A 22,843-nucleotide genomic window follows, 5' to 3' on the forward strand; every position below is an offset into this window, starting at 1 on the left:
TGCTAGTCCATCGCAGGGTTACCCCCAGCAGTATGTCGCCGGTACCCATTTATACACCTGGGTGAAGAGAGACAATGTGGAGCAAAGTTTCTTGTCTAAGGAAACAACACAGCAATGAAGAGACCAACCTGGCCTCGAACCAACGACCCTCAGATCCTCCGACCGTCCGATCGAAAGTCCGACGCGCCAACCACTACACCACCGCGCCTCCACTGATTTGTATGGATAAGTACACAAGAATCAAGTCATCGAGAAGGCATAAAGTAAAGATAAAAAAAAAAAGCCACCAGAGTGTAAAGTCAAACGAAAGAACGTTGGAAGCCTCGTTCTCGTTCATTTCCACATCAACTGGGGTTTCACTGTATTTAGGCCATGTTCACATTGTACCGAATCCACTTCATATATGCGTAACAAAATTTGCACGTACCCTTTACCTGCCCGTTCAAATTTTGTATCTGCTTTCGAAGCAAGTAAAAATAGCCATCTCAAATCCATACTGGTATTGTGCCAACACTTCACGGTTTTAGAATTTAAACGTATGCGGAAATGTGTAAAGTCCACGGCGGATCCAAACTGTACTGCTACGGGATCCTTGCAAGTTTTGTACCGGTACAATGTAAAAATGACCTCGAGCGGCCTATTTCTTCTATCATGAACACTTAACATGCACTACATCTCTCTTTACTAGCCCATAATGCATCCCACAACAAGACCAGTCACGTGTTATGATGGATAAAGTCGTACCACTTTGTTCACTTGCGATAATCGAATCTCAACTCGCAGCACTTCCGTTTAAAAATAAATGATCCCATTTCGTGTGCTTAGATGTTTCTCTTCGACATACAGTTCACCAAGTCAGCAAGTCCCAGGCATGATAAGAAATTATGCGAACAAACTTTTTCGCTTCAACGAAAGCAAATGCGAGCTGAAATTCGATCACGTGATATACAAAATGGCCTATCACGGAACAAGATGGCCTCCGAGCTAGTGATAAAAATACAGTTATCTCAAGTTTAAATTTCAAGCAGGATCGACACTTCATGTACGCCTTACAAGTATCTGCCTTAGAGGAAGTTGAAATAGGAACCTAATTCATATGTTTGTGTTTGGAAAAGATGTTCGTTGACAGTGCTTTTCAGTAACCCGACGTTTTCAGGAATCAAAGAAGTCTAGTTCAACAGATCCAAAAGGTCACGTTCATAGGTTGTGATTGGGTTACTGTTTGGCAATTTTAGAGGTTCTCTGTTTGTCCCCGCAATTATGGTGCATGGTGGAATACAAAGCAGGTTCTAGCTGTTTTTTTTTTAACTTCAGATTTCATGAAAAGCACAGCACGACTGATAATATAACTACAATAGATTATTTCGTAGGAATGTAAAATAACGTGTTGGTATGCTACCAAGCATCAACATAAAGTAAACCTTGAGTATCTTACTTTCGAGAACAACCGCCCTGGAGGCTTCACTGTTAAGATAATTTACCAAATTTTGGGCATAAAGTTTGATTAGTTTCAGTTTTCTCTTATCCCTATTGCACGGCATTTCTCAGTGGTAAGGCCGAAGGGTTACTGAGGATTTAAGCTTTCATTATTCGATGGAGGCTACTGAATCGAGAAAATATGCTACACTCATCTACCGATAAAATACACAGCTTTCTTGCCAAGCGGCAAGGAAAGAACAATTATACTACATGTAAGAATAAACTAACTCTATTTCTAACTTGTATAATACAACGAGTTCTGTGTGATCAAGTACACGAAAAGTATCTCATGCCAGGAAGAATACAGCCTCTTAGAGGACTGCTAGAGCCGTTAAGTATTTGACGGCAAACTAACACAAAGGTTCTGCAACAGTTATTTTCCCGCCAAAAAAGGCTGCCGCCGCCCGCGGGCAGTTGTTTCCCGCCAGAAACTTCACAGTATGGGATCATGATTGAGGTATACAAATGTACCACATCTTTCTGATTCTTCCTTGAACTGTTTTGTTTTGTTTGTTTGGGTTTTTTCGTATTCATCCTTGTCTCGTAAAAACTGAATCAAGCCACTCATGATATACGCAACGGTACACCGTGCGAAAGCAGTACATAACTAAATACATCTTAATATTTTTTGTGCATGCATTCAAAACGTAATATAAAGACGCTATAAACCTTGTACAAGTACATGTATCTATAATTATAGTGAGATTTTAGATTGATTACAGTACGTAAAGTATATGAATACAGGGAAGTTAAAACTCTGAGAATGAGGTAAAACATAAAAATCAAAGGAAGAAATATGCGACATTCAACAGTTAAAACGTTCTTGATAGTGACAGGCAAGTCAAAAGTTTAAAGAAAACGACAAAACCTTTAAGTTCACAAAACATGTTTCGACAGAGACTTCTGTCATCTTAAGTAGGTTAATGTACAAAGCGTTGGAAGTCGAATTTACAATAAGTAGTCAAAAATGCTAATTATGATAAAAGGTCACAACAAAATGAACATGGAACGTGATAATTCTCACACTGTCACGTTTCATGTTCATTTTGATGTTTCATTTTGTACATTAACCAACTGAAGATAAGCTTAAACGTAAAGGTTTGTCTTCCTCTTTAAACAGTTAAAACGTTATCTAAAATTCAAGATTCTGGTCAGAGAATCAGTTTTGCCACGTACCTGTATGCTACGAAACACATGTAAATTATAAATGTGTAAAAAGGGTTAAAGTAATAATAATAGTAATAATGATAATAATAATAACAACAATAATAATATTAATTAATTGTTACTACGCATTTACGAGGCTCAATGCGTTAACAATGATAAAACTAAACCAATACACAAAAGTCTAAAAAGATCAAGTGCTACAAACGTAAAAAGTTTAAGATTATTTTGAACATTGACGTATTAAAAAAAGGCTTAAAACACTTGACTACAGGTACATCAAACGTACAGTGTAAGTATTTATGCCATCAAGTAGGCAGTTGTTTTCAGGAAAAAATGAATATGCCAATAAAAGGTAAACACTCTAGAATATCTTGGGTAGAATGCGGTAAGGCACTCGCCGGCAGTATTCGTCCCAACTTGCTCCGTACTTGTGGCGGTTACTCGCTTCATCTCTCAGTTCACGGTGGACAAGTAAAATTGTCAAGTATACCGGGTAGAAGAATGGAATTGCGTGAGCGAAACCTACAAGCAAAAAAAAAACATTTAAAGAGACCAAAATTAGAATGGCGTTTACGACAAAACCAGAAACTAAAAACTAAAACCGTGTTCACAATTTTCCCGCCATTTTTCACACTTGCAGTTATAACGAGAGTCGAACACGTTTCATGTGAAGATAAAAGACACGTTGAATTACTTGAATGACTTATTTACAGCGCGTTTTACATCAAGTTTGTCTTTAATCCACTGTATGGAAAAAGATGGCGGCCGTACATTTTACCACAACACCTGGCGAACCTACAACGCAACAGAGCCAGTAAGCACAAAGAAAGTCTTTTTTTTTTTTTTTTTGGCGAAATTCGTCTGTGTACGTGTACTTATACTTGTGCAGTTTTTGGAACTTTTCTGTGCATTTTTGTGAGGGTCTTAAAGGACCCTAGTCAGCCTCCGCCGTTTTCGATGCCATCAAAATTATTGATATTGCATGGTGAAGCGAAATCTTATTGCTTTACTGTAAGTTGTGTTCCTGAAAGTACGTTTCATTATCTTTAGTAGTTAAATGTTTCACAGTGATTTCGTTCATTTCGACATGCTCCGAACAAAATATAATAGCCAACCTCTCGCGGGGCCTTTACGGCTTTTCGCACGCTAGGAATTATGGATAAATGTACCAGTCGCCATCTTTCTCGATATGTTGGATTGTCTGTGGAATCTGAATGGAGTAAGAGGGAAGGCTGATACCGAGTACAATTACCTAACAATTCATTTAGCAATACTTTTATGCATGCAAAAGCCTCATGCTTCACTGGCCATAGCCAAAGATTTATTTGAAGTGTTACAACGTACCACACGGGAAAGTCCAGGCAAAAGCCATGATGATGTCACCAAGATAGTTTGGGTGCCGTACCAGGCCCCACCAACCAGAAACCAGGAGTCGTCGACCAGATGAAGTCAGAATAGTTTCTGCATCTGTAGGGAAAAATAACAAAATAATGTAAATACTCGGTAGAGACTGAGAATGGTATTAAATGTGAGCTGAAAGGAGCGCTTTCAGTATGAACTGAAAACCAGTTTCTCCGGTGAGAAATCAAATGGAACAGTCCTTTCCACTAGAAATTTTTCGGAAAAAGTATTCCTCTTTCCTCGATTTATCAGAATTATCGAAATATCATTGTACAATTTGCTTCATTACACTACCATGTTCCCTGGTGAAATACGTGGCTTATTTCCCAAAATCGTTACCTCGTTCCCTAAAGGAATTAAAGGAACAAGTGGTTTTTCCATACACTGGAAGCGGAAAATTCTCCCTGTATTTTTTTTCTTTTTACAGCTCACCTTGAAACTCCTCTGAGTGTGGATCTGTTCTGAACCTGTCCTTCTGAGAATTTGAACCGCGGAAAATGGCATATCCAATAACTACAAAAACAATTTAAGACAACAAACACCAAATTAAATCAAACATACCATGTTGAAAAGTACAGTACATTGCGGCTTCTTGCCAGAAAGTTAAACTTTGGTCATCCAAGAAGCATGTCTCTTTTAAAATTCTAAAGGATTGGGTGAATTTTCACTGATTATATTTTTAGTGGGTGATGATCACCTGGACAACTATACCTGGCTAAAATTTCCCACAAGTACGCATTGGATGTGAGATGAAAGATGACCAACAAGGCGCATTGCACAGCGTGGGGTCCATAGCTTGCAAACTCAAACCTCACGTTAGTTCAATAATGTACATGTATATGTATACATGCCAACAAGAATGTCACACTCTAACTAACAAGAACCCTGTACAACTGTCTCCAACAAAACACATCTTACAACAATAACAATCACAATTTTTATCTGATGACAGCAAACGTACCAAATAGAATTACGATTGCAGTGGTTGTTGTCCAAGGAAGCCTAACTGGGTTGTCAACAAGATAGCGCGCCTGCAGGCTGTACATGGCTGGGACCCAGGCAATGTCACCAAAAGCCAACATGAAGCCAAATCCTTCTTCTATGATGTCCATTGTAGACAGGATGGAGGACTGAAAACACAATAACAAAGAAGTCAGCAATGTTGTTTAAAAGCAGGACAGCTGAAAAGACATTGAACAAGAGCTCACTACAGGTTCCAAAGATTAGCGTAGCAGTAGGTGGACACAAAAGTGAAGTCATATAGGTTAGACTGCTGATACGAGCACTCGGATTTCCGTTCTCTGAGTACGTCTGTTTTACACACGGAACAAATACATAATTCTCAAAAAAAAAAAAAAAAAAAAAACTTGAATGTTCAATTTGAATCGGAAGGCTGAAGTGATCCCCTTTAAGGCTCCTGAACAAGTCAAGAGTCTTCCAGACTAATAAAAGGCCAACATGTGGTTGCCTTCTTTCAATCATAGGATTGGTAGGACAGTGGATCAAGGTTGGTCTCTTCATTGCAGTGTTGTTTCCTTACACAAGAAGGTTTATTCCAAACAGTCTCTCTCTACCCAGGTGATGGATAACAGAAAACTATTTGGGAAATCTTTCAAAATGCTCCATGAACTACTTTACATGTAACTTCCTATCCAGGCTGGAGTACTGTAGTAATTACAATGTACATGTAAAAAGAACTACATAACGCTGGTCCATTTCACAGAAACAGAACCTGAATTAGCCCTAATTACCAACCATCTAGCTGGTTCAATAAATCCCTCTGAAGTGGATTACCATGCGGTTCTTTCACTACACACCTCATAAAACAGGCAGTCAGCAACATACAGGAACTGGAAGACACACACAAGGGTCATTGCGGTGGACAGTTCGTGATATTTTTCGTATTCTTTTGCGGCCATACAGAAGTTTATCATCACCTGCATACAAAACCACAAGTTGTATTTTGCTGACTTTGTAAAGCTATATACCACAGTTATAAAGTATTGAGTGTGTATGAATATGACTGTTTCATGCAAAAATATGAAACAAAAATATTGGATAAAAAATTCCAAGGACTGCCAAATTGGATGAATATCAATATGGAGGCTGAGTCCTGGTGTAGGAGTCAGAGCATTTTGTTTTCAATCTAAACTGTGTCACACTAGACAAACAAGAGATCCTTAAAATACCTCTTCATTACATGTACTGTACAGGGTTGTTTAGACTTGCCACAAGTCAAGTTCTTATGGTGCCAAAGAGAGCATTACGAGTGATGGAGTTGCAAGGCAAGAAATTCAACTTGTTTTGCCTGTGGGGATTTGAATTTACTTTGCATATTGTTGGTGCGAAATTGGAGGATGCATGGAAAAAAGCCCTCAGAAACTACAGGGAAATCTTAAGATGGGCAGTGTACTGTATAAATTCCTCTCAGTAATTTTCAGTTCTCCACACTTTTCACAGTCCAAGAAAAACTAATAACATTCTTATATTTTTTTCTAGCAATATCAAGTGCTGAATAACAATGTGAAATTATAAGTAAACCAACAACTCAATACAAAAAAAACCCCTAATTCAAAACCTCAATCAGGGCACATTTGTGAGTCCAAAGTCACTTGGGTCTTTTTTCCAAACACCCCCTCAATTGTTCCTTACACAACAAGTACATCAAGTAACACAATAGTATTGATATTATTGATAGGGTTGCCATTCATCAGGATAAAAAATTCTGTGACTTTTCTCTCACTTTTCACTGACCATCTAATACAAATCCTTTGGCAATAAAGTTGCGGATGAAGCCACACATTAGACATAAATAAAACTCCCAGGTGACTTTTCACTAACTTGAAGGTAGAATCCAGAATTTCTCTGTGACTTAATGCAAAATTCGATGACTTTTGAATCCATAACCTAGAAAAAAAAATCCATTTTTCCCTGACCTGAAAACCAAAAATAATGGCATGCAATTAAACACCATCTCTTACCCAGCCAATGAGGCCTGGTCTGACTTCGAAGAAGAACTTGAAATCAAACTTCCCCCATCGTGGGTTGAGCTGATGTCCCATGAAAAAGTCATAAATGACATTTCCTGTTGTAAAGAAACAAACCAAAAATAAATGAAAATAACAAACCTTGAATTTTGGACACATCATAGGAAAAATAAAATTTAACATAGGCTGGCATGAGATCACATCCCAAAAAAGATCAATTATGTGTCTCGCGTCCAAGCGATGTAGCGTGTCCGGTTTAAACTGCAGATAACTGAACCCTTATATCAAATTAAAGCTTATAGAGCTGGCTATCCAACTAAACCAAGAATTTTGAAATAAAATGAATTGCCAAACTGTTAGCGCTGTTTTCTCGAATAAATTTTTTTCACTTGGAGGAGCCACTTTAAAGAGCTAAAACTCAAAAGGAATTTGTTCGTTTGCCTTCAAATTAGGACAATCTACAGGGCCCCACTGAATATCACTTTCGTGATGTGGGCTCCCTGTATAAAGATTGTTATTATTTATTATTATTATTATTATTTACAGTAGCTAGTTTAACATATAAACAACAAAACTGTGTCTGCGAATTTTTTCTTTCGAAATATTTTTTCTCCGAAAGCGATTTTTGTACGATTACTCCACATTTTTTCATCCTATTTCGAAAATGCTCTATAACTTTTCACTGCGATTGAATATGGCAAAAGGCAGACACGTTTTGTTAGCGCTTTGGGTCCGGAAACTGAGCAGCAAATTAAATTAGCAAAAAACAAAATTCACTTTGACTTGTAGCTTTAAAAAGGTGATTCCAACGCTCGAGATTAGAGGTTGTGAAAAATTCGACAATTTATTTTATTTCAAAATTCTTGGTATAGTTTGACAGCCAGCTTTATAAGCTTTATATTTTGATATAGGGGTTTAATCTGGACGTGCTTCATCGCTTAAACGCGAGACACCTCTGAAGGTATCGGGTAACCTTAAGGATGGTGCCACCTTCTGTTACTGTACATACACTCAGTGCATCCTGGAATGGTTTGATTTTGTAAGGATGGTGCCTACTAATTCAATGGTATTTTTCCACAGTTTATGACTCTGTGGGAAAAGAAGATCTTAGCAAGGGCTATTGAAATCCAAAATGAAAAGTGTTAGGGGGGTAACCACTCAATGTTAAGAGATAATTAAACTTTAATTTGGAAAAAATTCTATACATTGTTAAGTAATTTAAAGCCTTTTAGAATTGTTGTTGCTCACAATTATCTCCGGTCCAGTTTTCTTTTTGAATTTCAATAGCCCTCACTAAGATCTACGTTTTCCCCAAAACCATAAACTGCACAAAAATACATCTGTGTGAAGAGGCACCATCGTTAAATACCGATTTAGTCTGCTCTATGGCTAAACAAGAGATTATTTTAGAACATGACCCAGGATTATACCTGTACTCCTATGCTAATGATTAGTAACACTTGGTCCCTAATCTGGAGAATTATTTAAATGACTTTGTGATTTTCTAGAACTACAACAAACTATGTACCTGTGTTTCCTCCTGGGGCCAATCCCTTTGTCTGCTTGCAAGCCATAACATAAACGATGACAGCAATTGAAACAGACCATAAGATGGTTGACGTTATGATGCCAATGAAAGTGTCATAGACTATAGAAACATTTACTTTAAAGTAAACGCAGGCTGCGAAACCAATGACACTGAGCATCAAGGCCAGGAAACCTGAAGAAAGAATGAACTTTAGCCATATACAAAAATGTTGCTTCCTGATCCTGTTATGTTGATCAAGTTGAAAACAGTTGCCCTATCAGGATCCAGCATGGATTTTGTAATGTAGAAGCTTTTGATTCCTTCAAAGATTCTTCATCAAGTCATGGGGTTAATGTTTTGCTTTAAATTACTTCATACATGTAAATTCAAGTGTAAGTAACTATTCATTAAATTACCATTCGTTCTGTAATCAAGCGAAGTTCCATCAGCTAAGACTCGCCCACGAATAACCTGAAAGATCAATAGATTACTTCAATGTACATTATATTGTATTAAAATATTCCAGGACTTTTCCAGGACTCAGAAAGTTTTTTCCAGGACCCATAAGGCGCATTAAGTATTTTTGAGTTGTTGGATCTGCTCCTCAATGTTTTTCAAGAAAACTTTATAACTTGAGTTTACAGATTTCCAGGACCTGTACGAACTCTGTATTGTGTGCTGCAATGCAGGATAACCACAAATAATACTTGTATAATAATAATTATTATGTCAATGCATAAAATTTGCAGTAGTGAGTTAAATGTGAGCACAGATTTCACCAAGGACGGTAATGTTTCAACTAGATAATTTAGAAATTTGAAACCTGAGTACCTTTCACAAGCATGGCTACATTATTTTGAAATCATTCACCCAGTTTATACAAGAGATGTATGATTCACCTGGGATGAACTTGGGCAAACATCTGTAGTGTATCTAGTTATGTCTTATAATTATTCATCAAGTATAAAGATGGGCACGAGACAGATTACATGTATGCATCTGAACAATTTATCAGCTCAAGTGTGTCTTGAACAACATACATTTGTAGATAAATCATGTAGACTCTAATAATCATTGTTTTGTGACGGTCTTTATACTAGGCGAATTACAAGATGCATAACTGGATGCACTTTAGATGTTTGCCCAAGTTTGACCCAGACAGATTATGCATCATTCACTGGCAACAGAGTCTGAGTAGGAGTCATAATCAGTCATAAGGAGTCATAAGTGTAGAGCATCACAATCTAATGAAATTAAACAACGAGTACACTTATGATTCCACCACTTATGATCTACTGAAAAGCAGAGCAAGCAGGAGTAGAAAAATAAACCAATCACTGAATGCCAGAGAGCAAGCATTGTGATTGGGTTATTCTTACGCTTCTGTAGTGATTGGTTTATTCTTCTGCTCCTGACTCCGGCAATCTGGTCTTCAAAAGATCGTAAGTAATCATAAACACAATCACAACAAAATGGAAATTTTTTCATTCTTGCTAATCTGATTCCATCAAGCTTATGAGTCAGTTGTTTGGTTTTCACAGCACAGTGTACATGCAATCTCACAACTTCACTTATGACTCTCACCCCGTCGCTAGTGAAATTAAGGTTTCCATTTAGAGGCTTATTTCCTAGCTACATGTCCTTTGTACCTTACTGGGTAAGGACAACTATCTTATAATTTTAGTAAGTTGAAATGTATTACATAATCATTCCCAGAACTTTACCTTTCCAATGGGCAGCATGTAAAGGATTGCCTGTAGTATGATCCAGCCATCAACAATCAAGTGACCTACATCAAAAAATCCACCTTTAAACCTCCACAGTGGCGGGAGAGAGGGCAGCTTAAGGATTGAGCAGGAGTTGTCTCCATTGCAGAACAGATACGATGCTACAACCACCGCTGGCAAGGCAATCATCATGAAGAACACACCAAACGGCCCACCAAATTCGTACCCATGCCTGCTTTTCGATGGCTTCATTTCTGATGTCGTAAGAAGTGCTTCCTTCTCTTCTGCAATCAGCTTCTTTGTAAGAGATCGAGTTACACGCAGTGTCGTAACACTAGAACTATCCGAGGTTACAGTGGCGGTAGTGGTAGTTGAAGATTCCTCGACTTTCCTTTCGGGTGTTCGGCCTCGCCTCGGGGATCGCCGACTCGGTTTAACTGGGGTTTCTTGCGTAACTTGTTGTACTGGAGGCTCTTTTGATGCTTTCGGCGATGGCGGACGTCGACGGCTTCGAGCAGGAGACCGCGATCGAGAGCGAGATCTTCGCCTTCCTGGTGACATCGATCTTCTTCGAGCCGGGCTTCGGGATGGCGATGCCGAACGGGAACGAAAAGATCCTGTGTCTTTCTGCAACACCAAACCAAGAAACGTCAGGGTAAGAAATGACTTGCTTCGATTTAACTACGATTTTATATATCTCTCTGTCGGATAGAAGTTCATGTAGGAATAATATTAACCTTTCAAGTATCAATCGTGTCGATGCCACAGGCTTAGTGTAATAGTTTTGACTTTGACTAACTAAACTGTACACACAAACAATAGCAGTCTGAGAGATTGGCTTAAACTTACAAAATTTTTAGGTTTAAACCAAAGGTCATTTTCTTCGTTGGATTACGAATGGGCTTTTCAGATAAAAAAAATACGTACAGTTGAAAACCCAGATGCCGCTATCAAACATGACGAATATGTCGTCTTGCAAACATGTACGCGTCGCTACAATCTACGCAAAAATCAATAAGACTACGATGATTTCATTTAAGACTTTGAAAATCTATCTGGGAACAAGTTTATCAAACAGTATCAAACTATAGTCTTTAAGCTTACATATACTTGTCGAAACGGAACTTCTGCTGAAAAAGAACCATCTTTGAAGTCAACTTCAACTGCACTTTCGCGAACAGCAATCACCGTAGCTTCGTAGTATTTTTTGCTTCCCGGCCACAAAGCCCAAACCGATTCTCCAACGCTAAAATATTTCTTGCCCATGTTTGAAGCAAAACTCAAGCGATTCCAGTGTTTTCCAGTAGAATTCTGCGTTAAAAGTTCTCTTCTGCAAACTCTTTGTGTAAAGCTTCAAGAATTTCATTGAAGAAGAACAACATGCCAACGGTCATGATTCGTAAAGAGCGGGAAGTGATCTGATTGGCTCCGCTTCAAAAATATTGTTTCTGATTGGTTACTAGGATTTTGAAATTACTGCAGCTAGATCCCAGGCCTCTCTGAACAAACCATCGATGTTGTCGTTCTTCTCTACCCTTTTGATCTGATTTTTGAGTTTTCGACAAAGAGACATAAAATTCACCTCTAATTAAGTCACGAAATTATTCGTTATTTCCTAGCGACAACCGTTCGTTATTTTCTAAAATATCCTCCTTCTTATCGTACTGACGTTAGGAGGCGGGAAGGGGGAGTGGAGTGGGGGCGTTACAAATAAAATTACCAAGGGAATTTTCTGTTGACAATGCCCGGTGGCTGTGAACAGAGAGCGGGCCGGGGATTTTGCGAGCTCACATCTGCGAGCTGCGAGCTGCGAGCTACGAGAAAAAAATTAAATAAATAATAAAAACAATAAATAGTAATAATAATAATAATAATAATAATAATAATAATAATAATAATAATAATAATAATACGAAAAAGAATAGGACCGACCTTCAGTTCCCTTAGTAGCTTTCTTCCCATATCTTTTCGCAGCCGCTTATGTTGCGCAAACAACCCCTTTCTACTATTTTAATAATTACGAGATTTATTCGGCTAGAGTCATGTCGCCATGATGAGACGACACCTGATACAGGGAAGACTAATTACGTCGATTCCACACGCCAAGGACCTCTCACATGGACGTAGACACCCCCCGTGGATATTCTATGATTGATTGTTTCTGTTTAAATCCCGGCCCGATTTTCAGCTGGTCGACTATCAAAGTCATAATACCTTTGAATTCAAAGGTCCACACAACGCTTCCGTTAATCTGGTCATTTTCTTATGACGTCTATATTTATAAATAAACCTAAAAACCTCATATAACGTCAAGAGATTTTCTCTTGATAACGTTGATGCAACTAAGTTTTTTTTTTTCGAAATGTTAGTGAAATATTCGTTAAAAACAGTAGCATCCCTCCCAGACGTTTTCCATTTCGTCACGCAATCTTCTCCTCCAATCTTTGGAGAGGAAAGCGGGATTGCGTGACGGGGCAAATGAGACTCCCGTCGCGTGTTACTCGCGCTTCGCACTCTCCTCGTGAGGCCTTTTTTTTTTGGTATTTCGAGGATGATACATCAATTCGCGTAAATTTTATTTCCCGATTTTTTTTTATGTAATTATCTTTTGTTTGCAGCTCGCAGGCAGCTCGCAGCTCGCAGCTCGCATTATTTCAGCTCGCGTGTTCCCCACATTCAACAGAGAGTAGGTCAAGTGCTGGGTTGAAACGATTTATTCTAGCAACCTCGTTCCCAGACTTCCCAGGGCCTCTCCTCTTCACGTCCCTGAGACGTGAAGAGGAGAGGCCCTGGGAACGAGGTTGTTATTTTAGGACTTTGCTTTTGTGGTGTAGGCTGTAAATATTTTTAAAAAGTCAAATTTTAGGACAGTATTTGGCTCGGCATTAATTTCTGGCTTTGGTTTTCCATACAAATCCTTTCAAATACTTTCAAACTGCAGTATCAACATGAAGCCTGCTCTAACGACGTATGCCTGCATAACCTGCAATAATACCCTCCCTCTCTTGCGCTTTCGCGCTCCCCGAAAAAAAGAACGCCTGATCGCAGGTTAATGCCTGCGCGATACCGGATAGCTCTTTTGCCGATTTCGGATCGATTTTTGTACCGGAGCGATGCTGCGCTGCTTCGGTCTTCAAAGTGAATCGTCACATATCGGATAGGTTTTCGTAACCCTTGAATAGTGCAGGGCTTTTTGCAGCCCCAGAAGGTTAGTATTGTCTAACCGAAATATTGGGCAATAAAATTATTTTAGCTGTCCGATCAGCCTTGCATTTGAGATTTTCGTGACACTTTCTTGAGTAGTGAGAATCGAACCGAAACGGACGTCAGCAACGAGGAAAGAGGATTGGATTCTAGTAGAAAGATGGCGGCGGTTTTGGGCCACTTCTGTTCACACAGGCCGGAGTATTTTTCACAACGGCATAAAATGCTATCCAGCATAATGTAGACATAGAGGCGTCCACAGGCGCGATTTTAATGGTTAAATTAAGCATGATTGTTCTTTCATTCCATTACTGTAAACCTGTCTATTGTACTAGCAGCTGTCGATAACAAACTTACAGCTGTACTTGACTTCACTTGTATTGACACTCTTGTCACTGAAACTCGTTAGATTATTGCGTGTACACCAAATAAGAAGTATGTAATTGACTTGCTGTTGGTCTGATTAATCATTTAATAATTATACTTGAACGCTTCGGGGTTGATAAAGGTTTCTGTTGTCACAAATTCTACACGCGTAATTCGTTTTGATATCACTAAGCTCACACTGTTCTCGTAGTCATTCCGTATTCCGACGAAATGTATGCGTGATCACGGCAAATTTTCACGAATATTCCGTGATTACTGCTGCTTCCAGTATCGTCCCCGCTACGAGCTAAGCTTTCACGGATCGTTTGTTAATGAACTCAGATATTACAGAACAGCTTTTGTCGCTTGTAATAGATCAGGTAATTTATGATAACAGCGGAGTGCTTCTTAAAACAAAAACGGGATTTGCGCGTTGTTTTGTTTTTCCTTTCTTTTCATGCTTTTGTTTTCTTTTCTCTAAAGGAACAAAGGACAATTGAATCCCACAAAGAGTACCTACGGAACTGTCAATAAATCGAAACTTCGACTGCAAAGTCATTGCGGTAGGGAACGTTCTTTAAAAAAATACTAGATGCGTCTCGAAAAATTTTTGACAGTGAAGTATCACGGCTAACGCGACCTAATTTCTCTTTTAAAGATACAACGGTCTTGACCTTATAGAGGAATTGATTACGTCGTAAGTCTCTGGTCTACCGCTCACCCCGGTGAGTGAATATGTGATGTAGTTCGTGCTCAAAGTTCCTCTTCTCTCGTTTCTCAGTGATGGCCGATCGCATGGTTCTCGCCAAAGGAAAATCTCACTTTGTGTTGAAGGTATGACAATCCCGTGGTAAATAACTACATAGTTATGTTTTAAAAGTATTTCACTCCAAAACTGGAGATAAAATTTTAGGTTTAGGTAATTCTTTTTACAGATGGAGTTATTTTGACATCTAAGCTTCAAATCGAGTGTTGTTTACCCCCAAATGGAAACATTTTTTCCTTTGTGAAGTTAATTAAAACTCCACTTCGCTGCAAGAAGGAAGTCCTTCGTAACTTTTCCAGAAGCATGCACTGCATTTGTACAAAACCTCCCGCGTCGCTTTCGTCCTCATAGAATACTCTGATTCACCCTGAAAATTAATATTCCGGACCGCTCCAAGATGCCATGAACTTTGCATTATGTATATCTCCTATTTTTCACAAAGCATCCAATTTTTAGCCTAAACGTCCCTTTTATATCGGACATTTTATCAGAATTTGAACCTCGTACAAATTCGCGATTTCACTATTTTATAAGTAGCCTGTACAAGTATGGTCTTTGAAAAGGTGCGAAATCACAAAAAATGATGGCACCCAGTTTGAATTTCCTTGATGAATTCAAGTTTTTTTTTTTTTTTTTGCTTATTGCGCGCGAGTCCGCCACATGTAGATCCATTTCAACTTCTTTATCTCTCTGAAAAGCAGTGAAAAGAGAGAGTTATAAATCATTTTCCCCCTAAAACGAAAATTAGTGACGTACAATATTACTACAACTTTCCTTCTTGAGTTTTAAAAGTTTCATGGCGTTTTCCCGTAATTACTTGAAATGAAATGATTCGAGTCAAACCAGACTTAATAAAAAAAACAAAAACAAAACAAAGCCCGAACTGAAGGAAAAAACTTTAAGAAAATATTCACTGAACACTATTGAAAATACTTTGCTCCTGTCGAAACAAAGGCATCTTTAATTTGATCTAACAAAGCTTTCTCAGTAAGCCGTTTCATAACATTTTGTGTCCTGCTATGAATTAATGGATCTCGTTCACGCAATAATGAGTAGAAAATAAACATCCTTTTTTATCTTAAGGTTCACATAACTTGTTCGGCTTTATTGCAATTGGCCTGTGAAAATTTCTTTAGCGAGTGAAATTTCGTTGTTTCTTCATTTGGTCCGGCGTGTAAATTTTGCAGCTGTATTCTAGTGATCTCTGTTGTTTAATTCGAAGTTTATAAGTTTATCATACTTGTCCGTTGCCAGAGAAACTTTCCATAACATCTTTTGTTAGACTTCTTCTGTCAACGTCTAAGGTTCGCGGGAAATGACAGATACAAAATTTGAAAAGAAAATTTGAAACTGTTAAAGACATTTTAGAACATTTTAGTTGATGTAATGGCAAGAAGTGTTGCAAACTTATTTTTATGTCAAAAGAAATTTGAGTTTTTCTCAATTTAACGGGTACAAAATAATGGGACGTTTAAAATTAAAGACATTTTCATGCGTTTCTGAAAATATCAGCACGATCGTCTGTTGTCTTAGAAACAAATTTGCTGTCACAACAAATTTTGGGTGCGTAATCAAAAAGGCGGACATTTGAAAAAGATTGAAATTCATGAACGCTTCCTCAAATACGGTGGGAACGGAATTTTTGACTTGTATTCCCAATAAAATCACCAAAACTGATGAAGTTGGTTGTCAAGACTAAACTTCACTCCTGGCTGTAATTATTTTATTTCGCTTAGTGTTGGACAAAGCGCGATTAAAGTAACATTCCTTCGTGCTTGTATTAGATAGTTGACTGGCAGAAGGCAGAGAAAGTTTGATTACATGTTTCAGTGCGGCCAACCAAGTCATTCAACGAAAGCACTTGTCAAAAATCTTGCAACACTCCACTTTCTTGTCTGAAAATCAGTTAATTTTTATTTGCACGTTCCCTCTTCTTTCCCAATTTAATTTTTTACCTCCAGCCAAGTCAAAATTTTTCAATATCAGTTGAGGGGTGGGGAAGGGGAGGTTCAGAAAATCGGGGGGGGGGGGGGTTGACTTGTTAATCCCGTCATATTTCGTTAAGTGTCGCAGGACGGTAGGTCGTAATGTTCGCCTTCTGTGCGGTCGTTTGCACAATGAATTTCCGTCCGCCACCTTGTATATCATTGAGAGATTTAGAATTGCGTTTACTGCAACGGCAAACGAGAGATTCGCTGGGCTGTCATCTCACACGTCTTCAAATATGGAGAATATGACTTCCCCGGCCAGCAACAACAAAGCGCCTTACAGAGGCGTCGCATCAAGGCAAAATTCAACGGTTTAGTGGAGGGGGGCACGTACATTAAACAGTACCAGGAACAACGCTTAAAATTTCAGATTTTCTTGTCTGAAGGTTGAGTCTACGACAAATTGCAAACTTTGTCAATTATCCGGGAGATTACAAACATAAATCTGGAGATCAGAAGATGCCGCTCAAAATCTGGAGATTATAGACATAAATCTGGAGACCGGGAGATACGGTTCAAAATCTGGAGACTCCCGGATTATCCGGAAGAGTTGACAGCCCTGATTCGCGTTTTATGTTTTCTTTCTTGAAAACATTATAGTACACAGATGAGAATTGAGTAAGATAATTCCCACCTTCGATGCTAACGCAAAACTGCTAAATTTTACTAAGAAACTGAGAACAGCGAGCGAAAAATAAAGGGTAAACATGGTCACGTGGTTATTTCTGCCGTTTGCCGTAATAAACGCGATTCTAAATCTTGCTAATACAGTGGAACCTCGAGTTTACGATATGGCAAGGGGACAACAAAATCATACGGGATATCGTTGTAAGCGAACTCCCGATTTCGTTAGATCGACGATCGTAAAATGGGAGTTCCACTGTAGCAGTAATGATCGCAGTTTCTAGCGAATACGACTAAAATAGGAGCCGAGGGGCGTGAACCAGTAGGAAGGAGAAGAAAGTGAATAACTTTCTCCCCTCTTCCTCCCATCGCGTCTCGTACTTGCGAATAATTCCTCCCTTCAGTTCTCTTTTTGGCAGCTGCCGTTGAGTGCCAATAGTGCTCTGTTCCACGATGTTTGTACAAGTTCAAGTTCGAGTTTATTTAAAACTCCCACGCAAATATACACATTTAACATTGCTTAAGTCTCCAGAACAGTAAAACATTTATACAGGTTTTAAACATCTCCAGATACTTAACGATTATTCCAGGAGTACGCGTTGGATATCAGATGATAGATAGCCAACGAGGAGGGTATCGCCGAGTTGGCTATAATCATCTCATATCCAACAAGCGCGAGTGGAATATTTTTTTTTTTTTTTTTTACAATTACGAAATATTTGCAAGAACCAGAAGACAAATTTAAATGGTCGCTATTTCTCGGGCTTAGTATTATGTCCAATGGCTCATATACCATGGCCGCTAAGCCAATCAAATCCCAGGGATGGCATTATACAATGATCCAGTTTTTAATAATCGCTAAGTATCCACATCTGTTCTGTAAATTGTAGTTGCTTCTTGAAAGGGCTCTACTTTAGTTCTTGTGCAGCGACTTTTCAGCCGCCGTCCACAGGTATAATTAAAAAGAAAATTTGTTAATCGGCTAGGCCTTCCGCCCACATGTATACAACTGAGCCCGACGACGCGCCGAAAAGCGGAGATTTTTGTAGTGAAAAGTTTGGAAAACGGAGGATTGGCGCTTACACGTACGGTGGACGACAAAACACGATTGAAAACGGACGCTTGCTGTCTTCAGTTTGTTAAAAGGGATCTAAAGCTTTGAGTACGAGTACGACTTTTCAAATCCATCTCGCGACAATCACTTCTCAGGCCAATCTTGTTTTTGTAGAGTCTCCTTATCTGCTCCTAAGAGTTCTGCAAGAGCACTGAGGAACTGTTTTGAAATTCGAAAGTCTTCCTCGTACTCAATCTAAAGGTCTCTAATTCCACAATGTCCAGCTAAAAATCAAGATAGTACAATAGAAATAAAAACAAATCGAATCAAATACTGATTACATAAAATCAAGATGCACGCTCAAATCAGTGTCCAACAGCCAAAATTATAGCATATATTTCGAGTTCGCTGCGGCCTATTTACACATACAGAGAACATTGACCAAATTGAAATTTTCAATTATATGATTAACTAATTACCTACGTATATGATGACGGTCATGTTCCTGAACAAAAAAACAAAGACTTCACAGCATCGACAGAAGTCAACAGAGACGATGCCAGTAAAAAATTTAACCGAGTACATGAGTTCGAAAAATACGCGCACGTGTGTGGAGGGCGCCTTAGTTTGCGTGTTTTATTTTTTATTTTTATTTTTATTTGTTTTTGGAGAGATAATTTTTCAATGTCTAATTATTTTTCATCTCAATAATTAATGAACAGATCCTTCTGGTCCTGTTTGCGGTGTGCCATGACAAGCTGGGGTATCCGAGTGGTGTTGTAGCAGGTAGGAATCGTCACAGACGAAGGGACCTATTTCGTTGGAAACCTCTAGTCGCAGGGGCCAAAATTTAGTCCCTGAATGCGACTTGTTCTACGAATTCAACTGAATTGGTTTGAATGAAAAATGAAAATTACGCGTATCCCCTTGTTTGAACTGTTAGTGGGACAAGTCCCCGCGACCAGTAGAACGTGAGCACATCACGGTAATTTGCAAACTTGAACGTCGTTCCCACCTGTTCTGTTACTGAATAGTTCGGCCACATTGTACAAGTCGAACGGATGGAAATAATCGCGAGGTAGCGCACAAGTAACGCGAACTGTTATTTTCAAGCGACGTTTTTGTTGCCGTTGCCGTCGGGCATATTAGTGAGCTTACGCAGCAGGACGGCTGAGGGAAGGGGGCGGTGAATTATCATTGTGTGACCAACATGAGATCTTAGTACCTTCACATTTTTAGGCAATTTTCGACTAAAACTGGTGTTCTCTCATCTGTGACAACCTGAAAACCACAAGCGGCAGGAATGTACAATCTAGAGTCATGAATACTTGGCCGTCACGTTGGTCACACAAGCGCAATTTGCCGTCCCACCACATCAGCCGTCCTGTTGCGTAAGCTCCCAATTACCTGTAAGACGTCACCGTAAAATACAACGTTATGGTTAATGACTTTAAAGTTCTTCGAAAAGTAAATGTGGAATGTATCCTTTTCACGTTATTTTTTGTTTTGTTTGGTAGCTGCCGACGACACTTGGCCTTTCGACAATTTAAACCAAAATATGAAAAAATTTGGAAATGCGGCCAATTCGATGTCTCCTGTGGGTAATGGTTTGTACCTTGATGGTACCAGCGGCACCTACGTAAAGATCGAAGGACACGACAAAAACTGTATGGAGCACCCGTCGAGGTGCAACATAACTATGGGGTTCTTTTTCAAGTACAGACTCGCGCACAACACTAACAGGGTCATCTTCTTCGGAAACAAAGACGACAACGATACCTTATACGAAGGTGTTAATATCTTCTACAAAAGTCGCCGAACTCACGTGTTCGTTTATGGCGAGGATAAGTATTGTACCTTCTCATTTCACCCCAACTATGGGGTGTGGGGGTACCTTGGGGTAATGTGGGAGAAGGTTGGCAGGCTTTCTGTGTACAAAAACGGGTGGATTGGTCACTCAGAAAACTGTGGGAACAGTCCGAGCGCACTAAAGACCCGTGGGGAGTACTATTTAGGGAGAGATACATTCCCCATTGCATACTTCAAGGATTTAAAGATATGGTACTCCAAGCAAGACAAAACTGTCCTTGATGCCCAATGGCGCGCAGCATTCGGTAAGTAGATTGATAATTTTCATATCACGCTATGGTGAAGAGTAGTCCACAGAGAGGGTGCAGTTGTGTGACTCCAGAGAAAATCCCAAATAGGTTGAGGGCTCTAGGGCTCCCGGCTTTGCTACAGAGCTCCATTTAGCTAGAACCAGCCGTTTTGTCCAGGTTCCAATAAGAGAGAGGCTTCAGGCTTCGCGCTCTTCAGCAAAAATTCAGGGCTCCAGGACTGAAAAGACCTCCCCTCTTCCGCCTTCCCCCCCCCCCCCCCCCACTCTCGTTTTGAGACCCTGTAACGTGCGTTGTCTCTCTTTCCTAACTAGTGATCCTCAAATAAATACTTGCTAGGCTTATCTCACCAGATTCGCTGAGCCATGTAAGGCCAGGCTCACCTTTCCTGGTTTTATTTCCATCTTTCATTTTCCGTTGGTCACTTTTTGGAAGCTACTTTGGCCTTCGGCATTTTAAAGAGGAAGGATTTAATCTCCAATACTAACCAAAAACGAAGGAGTTCTGCTAAGAATAAGGACTACCCCTTCGACTTCAAAATTAGCTAAAGAGAAGCTATTTTTGTTTGGAAGCCGATTTCGAAAACAATTTTCTTGGAATTTGACTGGGTAAGCTAACGTTGCGGTATCTGTATTTTCTTGTGTTTTTAGATAATGGAGAGTACACAGAAATAACCTTGAAAATCATCTTCTCGGATCTGGTCTATAATGCTGGAAATGTTAGCCAGTGGGAAACGAACTTTACGACTACAGTAAGATTAGTGTGCACTTGTTTTCCAGGATATCCGTTCGATGGACTATGACCTTGTTTTCTGTAAATGCCGCTATTGTAGAAATCATGTGGAGCCCCAAATACAGTGTTGGTTGACGGGATGTCAAGATATTTCCGAAGATGTTGAAATTCGCAAACAATTATTATTTGAAAAGTTAAGATAGCAAGAAGAATGTTTCTGTTCAAATCCGAGGGTGGTAATTTTGGGGCAGTGAACAGTCCTAGTAATCAAGTTTTGAACTTTCCAAATTGTTTGGGTGCACTTTGACGGAGTTTTGCAGACACAGTTTATTAGTTAGTCCCAAAAGGGTTTTTCAGAACTAATTTACAAAAATCGATAATAAGTTTAATTAAAATTACAACGATGTATTAAAAAATGACAAGATACAGTGAAATGAAACCAAAAGGAAACTGAACATCATGAAAACGTAACGAAAGGAAATGTCTTTTCTTGGTGTGCAGCCCATTCCAACGTTTTGCAGCTCGATAGAATAAGGAGTGGACTGTTTGGGCCCAGGACGTTTTACACTTACTTAGGTTGACGTCTTTAGAATGATGTCTTTAGGGAGGCCATGGATGTCGAAACGCATTACAAGGTTCCTACTGACTGTGTTGGGAACTAAACCATTGCACATTAATCAATGCCATCACCTTTAGAGGTTGAGAAAAATCTCTCCACTGGTATGTTGAGCGTACAATTAAGTGTGTTTTTCAGATTTGAGGTTTTGTGGAAAGTATTTGAAATCGGATTTGGGTGTTTCCCGTTAAACACACTTTATTTAGAGCCATGTTTGTTCCTCTTCCAAAATGGCGGGTTTACCTCTCTTTAAACGAACATGTGCTGGTTTCAATCTGTTTCTTGTTTTTAATTATTTTAGTTTATTATTCGGCCTCAACTTCTCCGGTTTTCCCCCACCCTCAGTACATTCAACATCCCAGGTCGATACAAAATCCTCGATCCAGGAGGTGATCATTCACGATCCTACAAGCTTTGTCCAATCCAATCCATTCATCGACCTAAATGTAAATTTCCTTTGGATGATGGCGACTTTTTGTGCCGTAAATGAGCTTTCGAACCTTTTCATCGTCGCAAACGTTTCGTTCGCATTGCAGGTACAGGATTTATACACTGGAGATACAGCGTTTCAAACAATTTCTGATGTTTCCATTTCAAACAGGTAAGGGTGGATTGTATAACTTAATTTCTCCAGGACACGAATATATTTGGCGCAGAACGTCACGGATGGTGCAGAATGCTGACTTCACAAAGTACACGAAAGTTCAAGGATGTTTCGATAAAAAATGTTGCAGTTGTTGCAGTGATAAGATTTCAATTGTACGGTCTTCAACCACGGCAAAGCTTTATCTCACTCCTAGCACACGATCTATGGTGCAACGTTTCTTACAACTTGTCAGTGCAAAAAGGGTTACATCCCAAAGGGGGGAAGGGTGGGGGCTTACTCCTGTTCATAAGCTATCTGTCAAATATACTATATGTGTTTTGCTGTTTTGATGCTCTATCCCGCCCACCCCCACAAAGGTTCCAAGGACACTTGTGATTTTGAATAATGTTGCGAGAAAGTCGTGTTAATCAAGCTGTTCAAGGGCTGTTAACCCAGGCGACGCTTGGAAAGAGATTTTTGCAGCGATTTCTCAGGCTGCAA

The 22,843-nt window shown here is 39.3% G+C and overlaps 2 protein-coding genes across 4 annotated transcripts in view; one reads left to right on the plus strand and one right to left on the minus strand.

Annotated features, from left to right (window-relative positions):
* Nucleotides 1–1,692: 1,692 nt before the first annotated feature.
* LOC146487333 (delta(14)-sterol reductase TM7SF2-like) lies at nt 1,693–11,668 on the minus strand. The gene is made up of 10 exons (XM_085087142.1): nt 11,394–11,668; nt 10,287–10,916; nt 8,979–9,033; nt 8,563–8,754; nt 7,029–7,132; nt 5,865–5,984; nt 5,009–5,177; nt 4,480–4,560; nt 3,991–4,113; nt 1,693–3,168 (listed from the first exon to the last, which is right to left on the minus strand). Exons 1-10 carry the CDS (start codon nt 11,553–11,555, stop codon nt 3,008–3,010), a joined length of 1,797 nt encoding a protein of 598 aa, XP_084943268.1. The 5' UTR covers nt 11,556–11,668; the 3' UTR covers nt 1,693–3,007.
* Nucleotides 10,812–22,843, plus strand: part of LOC146487334 (uncharacterized) — a 37,590-nt gene continuing 25,558 nt past the window's right edge. Inside the window, exons 1-7 of one of the 3 annotated variants that reach the window (XM_085087090.1) lie at nt 10,812–10,944; nt 14,343–14,422; nt 14,518–14,693; nt 19,014–19,077; nt 19,809–20,405; nt 21,059–21,159; nt 22,293–22,357. In XM_085087090.1, the coding sequence (XP_084943216.1) occupies nt 14,643–14,693; nt 19,014–19,077; nt 19,809–20,405; nt 21,059–21,159; nt 22,293–22,357 (878 nt within the window). In that variant the 5' untranslated portion in view covers nt 10,812–10,944; nt 14,343–14,422; nt 14,518–14,642. The other 2 variants (XM_085087096.1, XM_085087102.1) reach the window with 2 other exon arrangements.

This window comes from Pavona decussata, unplaced genomic scaffold (assembly GCF_977016875.1).
Source record: "Pavona decussata unplaced genomic scaffold, jaPavDecu1.1 SCAFFOLD_16, whole genome shotgun sequence".
In the NCBI taxonomy this organism is placed as follows: Eukaryota; Metazoa; Cnidaria; class Anthozoa; order Scleractinia; family Agariciidae; genus Pavona; species Pavona decussata.